A 14,384-nucleotide genomic window follows, 5' to 3' on the forward strand; every position below is an offset into this window, starting at 1 on the left:
TCGAGCCCTGGTCTGGGAGGATCCCACATGCCGCGGAGCAATCAGGCCCGTGAGCCACAACTACTGAGCCTGCGCGTCTGGAGCCTGTGCTCCGCAACAAGAGAGGCCGCGATAGTGAGAGGCCCACGCACCGTGATGAAGAGTGGCTCCCGCTCACCACAACTAGAGAAAGCCCTCGCACAGAAACGAAGACCCAACACAGCCTAAATAAATAAATTAATTAATATTAAAAAAAAAAAAAAAGAAATGGTATCTCACTAGTTTTAATTTGCATTTCTCTTATTATGCATATCCTCATATGTTTAAGAGCTATTTATCTGCAATTTATTTTCTGTGAACCGTCCATATCTTATTTATTTATTTATTTGGTTGTACTGGGTCTTAGTTGCGGCAGGCGGGCTCCCTTGTGGCTTGCTGGCTCCTTAATTGTGGCATGCGAACTCTCAGCTGCGGCATGCATGTGGGATCTAGTTCCCTGACCAGGGATCAAACCCAGGTCCCCTGCATTGGAAGCGTGGAGTCTTACCCACTGCATCAGCAGGGAAGTCCCTGTCTGTATCTTTTGGCCCGTTCTTTCTGATTCTTTTCAAAGTTTAGAAATTCTTCACCTATTAGGGCTATATTAGCCTTTTGTGATAAATGTTGCAAATATTTTTGCCAGTTTATTATTTACTTTTTAACTTCGCTTTTTTTGGCTATCCAAATCTCTTTCGGTTAGATATAAACTCCTCCTTTTATTGCTTCTGGATTTTCAGTCATAGGAATGTTTGCCCCACTCTCAGAGCATAAAGGAATTCGCCTACGTTTTCTTCCAGTTATTTAGAAGGTTTCATTTTTACAGTTGGGTCTCTAATCCATTTGGATTTTATCTTTCTGTACAGTGTGAGAAATGGATTCAATTTTATTATCTTCCAGGTGTTTAACCACATTTGTCTCGACACCGTTTTTAAAGTCTTTTTCTCCACCAGTAAGATGATTCCTTTATCATAATATACTAAATTCCTGGATTTTTTCTCAATTTTTTATAGTATGTTATAATATCTAGTAGTGCTATCCCTCCTTCATTTTCTGTAAAATAAAGTACATTGTACATAATTTAGCAAAGCTCAAATACTGAAATAGATTTTTTTTTTAAAGAAAACATTTAGGACCCACTCTATTTTCAGGAATTCAAGGATTGGGAACTTCTGTGTTAGCTCAGTCTTCACAAACTTACATATACAATAGCCCAAGGTAAAATTCACCTTTTAAAAAGAATTATGGCAATATTTTTCATAGAAACCAAAATTAGTTGTTAGGAAAATAAGTTCCACTTGACACCTGGGTACATCTTTTCCCTGAATCACTTGGCACATCTATGGCTAGAAGCCCCATCTACTAAGTGAACCTAGTAACTTCCCTCTAAGGTCTGAGACCACGTTTCCAGTGCAGAAACCCTCCTGTACGACTGAAAACTGTCATTCACCCAGCAAAGGAAAATTAAGAGAGACTGGAGAGTGTGTCAAATAAAAACACCAAAAATGACCCAAATTATCTGCACCACTTATAGGTTTGAATCTGGCCATCCAAGATACAAACTAAAAAAGTAAAGACTACTTTTATTCTCAAGGTAGAGAAATCTGACTTGGCTCTCCTGTTACCTTCTGCACTAACCTAGTCCATCCCACAACTGAGACAAATTGCTCACTGGGAAGCTACTTGTCGTGCTTCAGTGAAATGTGCCTATTTTTAGGGCAGGGAAGATGTTGAAAACAGAACATTCCTCTTCCTCACAGTTAATCAACAGTGATACAACCTTACATTTCCTAACAACTAAAGATTTCCTAATTAATCATTTTTTAAATGCAACAACAAAACTATGAAGTCATTATTTGCTCTAGTTCACTGTTTTTATTTACATAACCACCTTTCTCCTAGACAAGCAACATTAAGCAAAACATAAGGCAAAGATGACTTGCTGGTGACCATCCTATTCAACTTCCTTTTGCAGAGGGTCTTCTCAGTAGTAGCCAGTTACCACATGGAGCTTTTTCACAGTTTCAGAGAAGCTTTCCTTGTATTAAAAACAGCAAGAAAGTGCTACACTTGATGGTGGTTACTGTCAAATAGTTCAATCAACCTTACAGAATTTTTGTAATATAACTTCAAGTATGTAAGTTATTTAATCAACACAAAACTCTTAAAAAAACAAAACAAAAACCCCCCCAAGTACTAGCTGACTTCTGGTGCCATGAGATATAATAGCACCACCGATTTTTATATTTTAGTGGTAAAAATGTAATCCAGTTTTAGCACCCGTCTACAAGAGTTAGATGAAAACATATGATTTGGCTTACTGGAAGGTAACAGTCTTAGTGACCCCTCAGTGAGGAAATCTGTTCCTTCTGCTGCATGCTGGTTCAAAGAAAAGCATAACAGTATTAATGGGGGAAAATAGGATAGACTTTTAGTTAAGGTTTTTCAGTACTTGAAATACTTAAGGATGGATCACATTTAAAACGGTGAACATGGCTTTGCAGCCTTAAATAGAGAACAGAGGAAAATCAGAAAAATCAATGCTAGAAATCAACTCCCATCTTTTTAACCAAAACCCTGTCTCAACACTCCATTTCAAAAACAAAGTGAAGCATTCTAAGAAAGTGACAAATTTTTACATAAAAACACACCAAATTTTGTTTAACTCTATCAGTTATTAGACATAGTATATATAAGCAAGGAAAATAAGGTGCACCTTTACATTATATAAAATAATAAACCCAGAAATCACTTTTTATAATTGGCAATACAGACTGCAATATAAAAAATACTTGATATAGCAAAGTTAGAAATAAAAATTTCAGTTGAAAAATTACAATATTTCAGTACAGCAGAGGGACAAATAACCTTTTATTAAAGCCACTAGATTTGGAGACTCCTGTATATTTTGATTTTGAAGAAAGGAAAGTCATTCTTCTAGAAGGCACTAACTGGTTTAAATGTGCTAGCAGCTTCATAAAGAAAACATGGGGAAAGTACAGTCAAGAAGACTGCCTGGTTCTCATGTGAGATTCCTTACTCTGCGTCGCAGCCTGCAAATTATTGCTGAGGAACTGTATTAGCCATGTGCATTTCCCACATCATCTGCAGTGTGCTCAGTCCACAGTGTCACAGATCTCCTTCACTTTCTGGTTAAAGTCTTCTGGTTGATCTGCATACACATAATGCCCTGCTCCGAGAATGGCCTAGGAAACGAAAAGCAGTCAGATGGTCAGGGAGTAAAAGCATCTAATAAAATACAATGACACACACAAAGACACTCAGCAATGAAAGTGAGAACAGCTAGATATAAAACATAAAAGAAAAAGCAATACTGATCTGTAGTAACTATTATATGCTTTATTAAATAAAGGATCTGAGAATAAAGAGAAAATCCAGTGAACCTTACTAAAATTTTAATATGCAAAAATAACATTCTAAATTGACCTCTAACAATAGGGCCAACAGAAACACTGAACAAAGTAAGAATGTGCTGCCTTGGGAGGTGGTCGCAGTGCTATTGGACCTGTCTGTCCCTCTTTCAGTCTCTCCCACTGCGGAGATGCTGTGGCTCTAGGACAGACAAGGGCCTAAGAATGGGGATTCGCTGTCTGGACATGAAGATTTGTATGGGTCAAACCCTGCCCCCATCACAAGTGACAGCAGGTCTCTGACCAAGGCTGCAGGTATTGCTTAGATGTGAAAGCACAGGGATGACCTGAAATCTCACTGAAAGCAAAGATAATAGAACAGACTTCACCTACAGCTATAAACCAAAAATAAACCACACACTTACTATCGTCTTCACATATGAATGTGGTCGTAATGACTGGATGCTGGTGCCAGAATTGCCATCTATGCAGGAACGCGCACCATAGATCACCGAAACTGGAATGTCAGGGTGCATTTTACCAATTCGCTGCAGCATTGGTCTTTTTGCCCATCCATAAGGGACAGTCATATTTCTGAACGCAGTCTCACCACTTAAAGGGAGAAAATCATACGTATGATTCTGGGGGATAAGTATGTATCACACTCCCACCTCTATCAAAACACACTCATATTTAGCTTCTCCTCCTTTTCTATGTAACCGCAGCTTACATAGAAAATAATTTACTAGGAAATGTAAGGAACAAACCCCACAGAAGATATATGCTTTTGTTAGATAAACAAGGATGCTTTAAACTCTAAAAAAACTCTAAAAAAAAAATGATCATCTTCCAAATCAAAACATGCAACCCTAAGTCCCTATCATAAAATCATCAAATTTCCTGTGGGGATAACTGAAATATGTTTTTTCACTCTAACTTATTTACAAGGCAGCTTTTCCACATGTTCATGGCACCAGCATTTTACCTACAATGGCAAAACCAATACCAAGATAAGAACAAGTTCAGCTTAAGTATTCTTTGTGTATTGTTTATATTTAAAATTTTCTGCCTGTTATGATGTTTGCCATCTTTAAAAACCTTTCCGACCGGGGAGAGACAGCCTCCTGGAGCTAGCCAATTCGTAGAGACAGCAAAGGACTCAACTGGGACTGCCTTTATACGCAAACTAACCAATCCAGAGCTGCACCTCTTGTGTCTGGCTTGCACATCCCGGAGGCAATGTTCCTCTGCCTTAATCATCCCAGGGCCAGGTGCCAGACAACTAGAACCCGCCCCTATATCTTAGTGCGCACTGAAATTATTCAACTAGCAAATCCTACACTGCCCACCCTGTGCTGCCTTGCCTCTCCTGCAGAACCCAGTAAAGGCTCCCGCCTGGACTTCCCTTCACTCCTGTCTTCTGCCACCTGACCAAAATCTGGTGCGTCCCCTGTGACCCTTCACAGCATTCAGTGACCCCCTCTCTAGGACCTGTGAGTAAACTAAACTTTGTTTTCTTGAGCCTCTCCTATGTCTTCTCTCATGGCCACAGCTGACTGACCGTCACATAAAATACAGAACATTTGGCAAACTCCTAGGACATATACATTCTGCCATCATTTTTCTTCTTTCCTTGTACTAGGTGTGCTTCTGAACGGCCGTTTATGAATTCAAGTTCCACCACAAGAAAGGCAACAAACTAGGATTACACAGGCACACGTAATCATGAAATGTGAGTAGGTAAAGAACAAACCACTAAGACCATGCAGGAAAACAGATGATGTCCCTGGAACAGGCCACTAAAAACTGTTGAAACAAGTCAATGAAGTGTGTAGACCTAATCCACCAGACCCAACTGCCTGGTGAGTCACAAAACATCAAACCCTTGGGGGACCCCCAAACCTCTCCAGCCTCCCTCACCTTTGGCAGAGAACCTCTAACCTACTTTATTAAAAAGACTGAGGCTACAGCTATACCTCAAGTGCTCTCATGGCCTCAATCTTTTTAATAAAGTCAGTGTACATATTCTCTGACAGAAGGGAGAGAGGCACACACAAAAAAAAAAAGTGAAGGAGGCTGTCTCTGCATCTCACCTCTCAGCCTTTCACCCAAGTTTCAGTCTTAGAAAGGATGAGGTACCACTTTTATATTTTAAAGCATGGTCTATGGCTAGAATCATCTGAAGCATTTGTTAAAGATGCAGCCCAGAACTGCTGAATTAGAGTCTTAGAGACAGAGTTCAGGTACCACTTTTTTTTTAATATTCAATGGTCTTCATTACAATTATTATTATTATTATTTTACATCTTTATTGGAGTATAATTGCTTTACAATGTTAATTTCTGCTGTACAACAAAGTGTATCAGCTATATGCATATATATATCCCCATATCCCCTCCTTCTTGTGTCTCCCTCCCACCCTCCCTATCCCACCCCTCTAGGTGGTCACAAAGCACCGAGCTGATCTCCCTGCGCTATGCAGCTGCTTCCCACTAGCTATCTATTTTACATTTGGTAGTGTATATAAGTCAATGCTACTCTCTCACTTCGTCCCAGCTTACCCCTACCCCTCCCCATGTCCTCAAGTCCACTCTCTACGTCTGTGTCTTTATTCCTGTCCTGCCCCTAGGTTCATCAGAACCATTTTTTTTAGATTCCATATATATGTGTTAGCATACGGTATTTGTTTTTATCTTTCTGACTTACTTCACTCTGTATGACAGACTCTAGGTCCATCCACCTCACTACAAATAACTCAATTTCGTTTCTTTTTATGGCTGAGTAATATTCCACTGTATATATGTGCCACATCTTTTTTACCCATTCATCTGTCAGTGGATACTTAGGTTGCTTCCATGTCCTGGCTATTGTAAATAGTGCTGCAGTGAACATTGTGGTACATGACTCTTTTTGAATTATGGTTTTCTCAGGGTATATGCCCGGTAGTGGGATTGCTGGGTCATATGGTAGTTCTATTTTTAGTTTTTTAAGGAACCTCCATACTGTTCTCCATAGTGGCTGTATCAATTTACATTCCCACCAACAGTGCAAGAGGGTTCCCTTTTCTCCACACCCTCTCCAGCATTTATTGTTTGTAGATTTTTTGATGATGGCCATTCTGACTGGTGTGAGGTGATACCTCATTGTAGTTTTGATTTGCTTTTCTCTAATGATTAGTGATGTTGAGCATCCTTTCATGTGTTTGTTGGCAATCTGTATATCTTCTTTGGACAAATGTCTATTTAGGTCATCTGCCCATTTTTGGATTGGGTTGTTTGTTTTTTTTGATATTGAGCTGCATGAGCTGCTTGTATATTTTGGAGATTAATCCTTTGTCAGTTGCTTCGTTTGCAAATATTTTCTCCCATTCTGAGGGTTGTCTTTTCATCTTGTTTATGGTTTCCTTTGCTGAGGCACCACATTTTTGACAAACTCCTCCAATAATTCTGGTACAGAACGCAGCACAAGAACTGGAGCTCTCATCGTCATGCTCCATTCTTGATCCTCTCCCTAACGACTGTAGGCTCTGTCTTCCAGGCTCCTCCCAGCTCGTCAAGACTTTCAGGCTCTGTTTTCTCCACCGGTGCCTTGTACACAACATCCACAGGTCATTTAAAAAAAAAGAAAAAGAAATACCTTTGCTTGGCCCTCTTGCTCCCTCTAACGACTATGCTCTCTCTCATAATCACTGCCAAAATTCATGCAGACTCCCCTTCTCCTTGCCCCTCACTTACTCCTCACCGCTGCAGCAGTGTTTCTCCTGCTAACACACAGACTTGAAGAAGTGCTGAGTAAAAGAAGGGCGTAATCAGCAAATGAACTTGAAAATGCTGCCTAGTATCTCCCACGCACCTGGGAGATTCAAAACCCTTCCTCTTGGGCTTCCCTGGTGGTGCAGTGGTTAAGAATCCGCCTGCCAATGCAGGGGACACGGGTTCGAGCCCTGGTCCGGGAAAATCCCACATGCTGCAGAGCAACTAAGCCCGTGTGCCACAACTACTGAGCCTGTGCTCTAGAGCCCACAAGCTACAGCTACTGAAGCCCACGAGCCTAGAGCCCGTGCTCCACAACAAGAGAGGCTGCCGCAATGAGAAGCCCACGCACCACAACGAGGAGTAGCCCCTGCTCACAACTAGAGAAAGCCTGCATGCAGCAATGAAGACCCAATGCAGCTGAAAATAAAAAACAAACAAACAACAACAACAAAAAAAACCTTTGGCTTAAAAAACGGTTCTAAGAAGATCCATGGTACAGAAAACCATTCTTGTTTAACCCAGAACTCCTTTTTTGTAGAACATTCATACTCATTTGGGAATGTTGCTTTATTTGAAATTCTTCTTTCTCTCTCAACTCTGACCACCTTAACGAGATGCCCAAGACCAAGACTTCCCTCAACTATCCACAGGCACCTTAGGGGAAGAAAGTATGTCTGGCTTTTTAATCTCTCATCAGAATCCAGTACAATGTTTTACATAGTAGGTGCTCCATGAATAGATGAGTAAATTAAGAAGTGTTAGCAACTAGAGAGAAAGCCCTCGCACAGAAACGAAGACCCAACACAGCCATAAATAAATAAATAAATAAATAAATAAATAAATAAATAAAAAGAAGTGTTAGTCATTTAACTACTTGTCCTTTTAAATTTAGTCATTTACATACTGATAAAAGTCTCCTGGACTATTCATATTTTCAAAAAATAAAAGTCTAAAACACAAACACAGTAAATTTAGATAAACCTTACCTCGGAGTCTGGACATTACAGTGGTAAATGTATTCTGTCACAGTATCATCTGCAAACATTGAAGAATACTTCCGTTTGAAATCAGGCCTTAAACGCTGTACTAGACTTAAACCTATTTAATAGAAAACAAACATTTCAAATTATATGTATGTTTTAAATTATGATTTAATTTATATACAAATATAGAAGAGTTTAGTGTTTGCTTCTATAATGAGCACTACATGCTACATTACACATGTATTCAAATATGTATTTTAAGTGGAAAAAAGCACAGATCCTAGAAACTGCTCTCCTCAAGTTCCCTAAGGAAAGATTAAAATAAGAATAAAAGTCTGTCATATGTTGACTTACTAATATGCTTTAGGAGCTCAGAAACAGTTGCCTAAGATTTGTTTTTGTAGGAAAATAAATTCTATTAAACAAGGGAGGTGAATAGGACAGCTCATACATAAAATTAACTTCATAATTTGTATTTCTTCCACAATTACAACACATTAGCACCTACATGAAGTGAACTGGTATATAAATATTTCTTGGGAAAATTAATTCAGAGTTTCTGCTTGGGACACTAGCAGAACTCCCCGCTAAGGCCATCCACGGTGGCTCCCACGGTCCCACCCCTGAGGTGAGAGGCAGGGCCAAGACCCCCAAAGGAAAGAGGATGAGGAGCAGGAACGTTTGTCTGGTTACTGTTTTCCCTTTGGGGACCCAGGGACTGGCCGGTTTCCCTCTCTGCTGTCACTGCCCAATATTCCAGCAAGATCTTACTTCTTCACTGGCCCTGCCTTCCCATCACTGAAGGAATGATACAGCTCCACCAAGAATTCTCATGATGCAGTGGACATTCTGCATCACCCTCACCACCACGTGCAAACAGCAATGGGAAGCAGAGGACATGGCTTTAAAGGGCCCCTCCTAGGCATCCTCCCTCCCCCATCATCATCTCCTCGTTTCCTTTTATGCTTTACTTTTCCCATAATTGCTACCTGTGTAACTGTGATCAAGCAAAATCCACTTACATGCCAGGACTATAAAGCTCTTAAGCAGCTCATCAAAGGAGGACCAGGCACCTAAGAAGGCGTGGCTCTACTCGGGGTTGGGGGGGGGGCGGTGAAAAGAGGCTACCTACACAAGTACTGAGGGCATGTAGCGTGGTCACCAGTTCAGTCCCTGTGCCCTCTTGTCATTGCTGCAGTCCCGCTGCTCTCCCAAAGGGATGGCACTCAGGCAAGGCGGGGGGGCCAGGCCTGGACAGGGGCAGCAGAATCTACAGTCACCTATGCAGCAGGTATTGCCACTCCCTCACCCCACCCCCGCGACACCTCTATTCTTTTCTTGCTAAGAGAACCTGACTTCTGCGTATCATTTAGGCAGCAACATGCCCAGGAAAGCAGGCCCCTCACTCCAGCCCCTGGGAACAAATGATGATTGATCAGTCATAGAAATTTCTTCTTTGCTGATGGAAGAACTAGGGGTGGGCAGAGACATAAGGAGAAGTCTGCTGGGGCCCCCAGGGAAGACCCCCTTCCCTGACAAAGAGCATCATGCTTTCCTTTCTTCTTGTTCGGAGAGCTTGTGAGATGATGCTTCCTGTCCTAGCAACCACTGAACAACTGTGAGGTAAAAGGTCAAGAGAAGCACATACACGGACCCAAACCCTAACATCAAGGAGCTAGCTTTGGGAACAAATGCTAAAACCACCTGCTTCCAGATTGCTTGTTAAGGAAATAATAAAAGGCCTTCTGGTTTAAACCGCTGAGGTCTTCAGTCACTTTCGGCCAAAAGCCCTCTCAACTGACATAAGCTGTAAGAGAGAAAGGCAGAGGCCCAGACCATCACCATCTGTGACAACGAGGGAAGGAAATTCCCTTGGCTGTGAGGCTGAGGCAGAAGAGCTGAGGGTCAAATAACTTAAATCAGAGACTAAACTCAAAATATGACCGGAAACACAAATCAGGAGTCCCCCAGATCTTTGTGGGAAAGGATGACTTCATCTTCTTAACACTCTGACATTACAGGGCAAGAAAGGAATCTGAGTGATGGTACCTGTTATCCTACGGTTGTCAGTCAGGTCAGGCTTTGTGACCTGCCAGCTGGACATCACTAACTGGCCAAAGGCTCCTCAACAGGTCACTGGGGCTAGCAGGTAAACTCCCACGCCTGGGGCTAGCAGGTAAACTTCCCCAAGACACTGCTTGCTTGGCTTTTTTCAGAATGTTCAAGGTCACCTAACCTCATCCTTAGCATTTCCCACCTCCTCTGCTTGCTAATTATCTGTAATGTTTACAATATAAAGACCTTTTTTAAAAAAAATAAATTTATTTTATTTATTTTTTAAAAATTTTGTTTAATATTTATTTATTTATTTGGTTGTGCTGGGTCTTATTTATTTATTTATTTATTTATTTTTATATTTAGTTTTGGCTGTGTTGGGTCTTCGTTTCTGTGCGAGGGCTTTCTCTAGTTGCGGCAAGCGGGGGCCACTCTTCATCGCGGTGCGCGGGCCTCTTCACTATCGCAGCCTCTCTTGTTGCGGAGCACAGGCTCCAGACGCGCAGGCTCAGTAGTTGTGGCTCACGGGCCTAGTTGCTCTGCAGCATGTGGGATCTTCCCAGACAAGGGCTCGAACCCGTGTCCCCTGCATTAGCAGGCAGATTCTTAACCACTGCACCACCAGGGAAGTCCTAAAGACTCCTTTTTAAGGAGAGGAGCCTGGTTTCATTCACCTTTATGCATGGACTGGTACTTTTTAGAGAAGGAGGAGAAAAAGTATTTTTGTTTGTTTTTAAGATTTTAACTAACAATGGTGATCAGCAAATACTCCTCTATTGCTATGTATAAACATTTTGCTTTCCTAGGATACAGATACAAGCAAGCACTCACCAAAGGGTCCTGCAAGCCTGAGGCTGGCTAAAGGGTTAAAGGGAGTCAATGCCGCTCCCAAGGCTCTGATCCAAATTGGAATTGGTCTCTCTTCATCAGCAATGTCTGGTCGCTCAGGAAAACCCCAAGGCTCCACTAAAATGAGATGACTAACCCTGCTGGGGAAAGAAGAGACTTCAGATCATTTGGCAAATTCACCCTAGGAATATAAAGAACTTACATGATTCATAAAGTAAAAATAGAATGAACTTCCTTCAAAAATCTTGCATTAAAGAAAAAACTAATGACTGAACAGGTTACATCATGCTCTTATTACGCATAAATTGATGAGATGTGGTAGGATTTGAGAGTTGTTATGGTAGAAAGAGAGCTTCATTTTTAATCTATCTAAATGTGGATAGTAACGGATGTGTGAAAGGGGGTATGATAACTGCAGTTATTCTTGAGAAACAAGAAAAGACAGCATCTGTTGTTGTTTAAGCTACACTCTGGCAGATGATACAGATCACTGACCATTCAGAAAAATCCAATGGTTCCATGTATCTCATGGCTGACACTGCAGAAATGACTGGAGATTAATATTACACTCATAAAATAGCTTCGGACACCAACAATAGTTATCTCCTATGAACCAAATTATTCTAAACATTTATGAGGCATTAGCACTTTAGGTGGATTCAAAAGGACTTTGAATAAACGTTTGACAAACACGAAGATAATGTAACAATATGGGCTGAAATTATACCCCTAGTTTGGGATTTCAGTTTGGTGAACAGGAACACAGTTACCCTATGCATAACATCATACTGGCATTAGATTCTGTTCCTAATCCTTTCCTAATTTTCTTCTTTACTTCAAAGAGACAGAAAATCTTCATTCCAAACTCATATAAAAATTGTTTCATGTCACTAATAGTTCTAATTTTTCCATCTTAGGAAGCATCTTTCTGATGAGGGAAAACCAGAACCATGTCCTTGTGATTGTATCATGGTATAACACATCATAAAGATCTTCAACAAAACATAAATGTCCTGACACAAAACGATATTCAACTGTAGCCAAAACAGTCAACAAATGGCAGCAAAAATCTCCCAAGGGAGAACCGACACTGATTCTAAAGTCCCTTTCCTAAGTCATAATTGAAATAGAAAGGTAAAAAAACCAGAACATGGGAACAGACAGCTATTATTTTCCCAATATAAGAAGTTTTCTTATTTTTGTCAGTACAGATAAGGATGAGTTAGTAATGAATCCTTTGCTCTGACTGCATTTTCTCAAACAGAAAGCTTCAGAGCACAGAGCTCCAAGGACCCTTGGAGAATACTCAGCCCAATATTTCATCTCATCAGATGAGAAGAAAACTGAGATGTACTATGTGACTCACTCCAGAACCTAAAGCTAGTCAATGCAGAACTAGGGCTGTGATCCTTATTTCCCAACCCCAGTGTACTAACAGATGCCAACAAGCCATTGGGCAGAAGGCTCTCTTCCCTAAGAACAGGCCAAGCAACATAAGATAAACGTATTAGTAAAGGTAGAGCTTAACTCTTATCAACTCTAGGCCAGTCCTAACACTATACTCTAAATTTCATAGCATCCAGAAGATTTGTAGAATGTAACTATGAATCTGTGTGAATATATGTCAAATGTGAGATTTCCATATACTTAGAGCGACATCACTGCTTAAAAGTTTTATGAGACTATTTTCTAATAGTGTATGGAAATGGAGGTGAAAATGAATTTTTTTTTAAAAAAGTTATCTCTGATATTCTGACTGCCTCCTAAATTCCTATGACAGCCCACAGTGAGATTTGAGGGTCGGGGAGGGGGACACATGCCAGAGGTATGAGTGGAATTAATGAAACAGCCACCTAGTTGAAAGCAGCAAAGATTCATTTCGGGGAAATAGCAGGTATTATTCACTACTGACTTACCTAAAGAGAAAAACGAACTCTTTATTAAAACATACTCTATAGGAAAAGATGATTAAATTTTGTTACAAATTTGTTATGGGATCTTGCCCAGTCTGCTCTGGGCTCTTACTGACCTGCTAACCCAAGAAGGGGCAGGACAAAGGAAACTTGAGGGAGGAAAGTCTCACCTATCTCTAGTTAACTGATGGTATTGTTTTTGCCTTAGTTTTGGCTTGCCTTGTTTAGTATGGATCTACAAGATTTTAACAAGTTACACAGAGTATATATACAGGAGCAGATAACCTTTTTTTTTTTTTTGAAACGGAGCAAATTGCCCCAACAGTTGTTTGATCCTATGCCTTCAGCCTAGCACATGGTAGATGCTCAGTAAACATTTGGAATATTGTGCTTTTCCAGTTTCCTTTTGATCCTTGTCTATAATGATGTACAAGTTTTATAAAGTATAATCAGAGTAAGCATAGGAGTTAGTCCAGTCTGAATTTTTCTGGTCCCCTGGATGACATTAGAACATCACTGTTATTTCTCATATTAATCTTGCAGGTCATTACTCATTAGTGGGTAGTAAAATCCACTTACAGAGTCAGAGCCAGTCTGTTTTTCAATAAAATTGTATAATTTGGAATAGAAAAATGTATCATATAACAAAACTTTTGTTTCAGACACACACATATAATCCTTACTGAGGGTTGCAGTCAAAAAAGTTGGAAAACAATTTTTTAAAAGCTCTGCAACAACGTCTAAACTGTAGTTATATATCATCTGCCTCCACTTGTAAAAAACCTCAGAAAATAACTGTCGCTTATTTTTGGTTGTAAGGATTTTAAATGAGATAGACCATGCAAAGCACTTAGGCTGGTGGCTATCAAATAACAAATACCCAGTAAATGCCAGCTAGTTATAGTAGCAAATACAGGAAGATTACTAGAGAACAATTCATTCCAGAAGCATGGGAAGACAGTAGCTGGGACCATGTAAGGAGCGAGTAATTTAACTTTTTTTATTCTTCAGAAAAGCTTTATCACAGGCTTTGGCTCACACTCCTTATAACCCTGCACCAGACCAAGTTCCCAGGCTATCTTCTCACCTGCTTCTCTAGTAAGAAGATTATCTCCTCATTTGCTAGGCGTTATTTAGTTTTAATGTATATCCAAACTCATATACTAATCCAGACTCCACCCTCTAATATCCCATAGAGGATAGCCTGACGGGATTGTTCACATCTAGGCTTAAGGAACGGGTCTAGCCAGACAGCATGAGAGTAATCCTATCAGACATGTTTATCAAGAATCAGAGGCTAGGGACTTCCCTGGTGGCACAGTGGTTAAGAATCCACCTGCCGGGGGCTTCCCTGGTGGCGCAGTGGTTGAGAGTCTGCCTGCCGATGCAGGGGATGCGGGTTCGAGCCCTGGTCTGGGAAGATCCCACGTGCCGCGGAGCAAC

At 40.6% G+C, this 14,384-nt stretch overlaps 1 protein-coding gene across 1 annotated transcript in view; it reads right to left on the reverse strand.

Moving 5' to 3' along the window:
- Positions 1-1,873: 1,873 nt before the first annotated feature.
- The window catches only part of ABHD5 (abhydrolase domain containing 5, lysophosphatidic acid acyltransferase), a 49,731-nt gene continuing 37,220 nt past the window's right edge, over positions 1,874-14,384 (reverse strand). Inside the window, 4 exon segments of the mRNA XM_059939260.1 lie at positions 1,874-3,221; positions 3,812-3,998; positions 8,128-8,239; positions 11,011-11,165. Of these exon segments, the coding sequence (XP_059795243.1) occupies positions 3,132-3,221; positions 3,812-3,998; positions 8,128-8,239; positions 11,011-11,165 (544 nt within the window). The 3' untranslated portion in view covers positions 1,874-3,131.

Source organism: Balaenoptera ricei, chromosome 11, assembly GCF_028023285.1.
Source record: "Balaenoptera ricei isolate mBalRic1 chromosome 11, mBalRic1.hap2, whole genome shotgun sequence".
NCBI classification, from domain to species: Eukaryota; Metazoa; Chordata; class Mammalia; order Artiodactyla; family Balaenopteridae; genus Balaenoptera; species Balaenoptera ricei.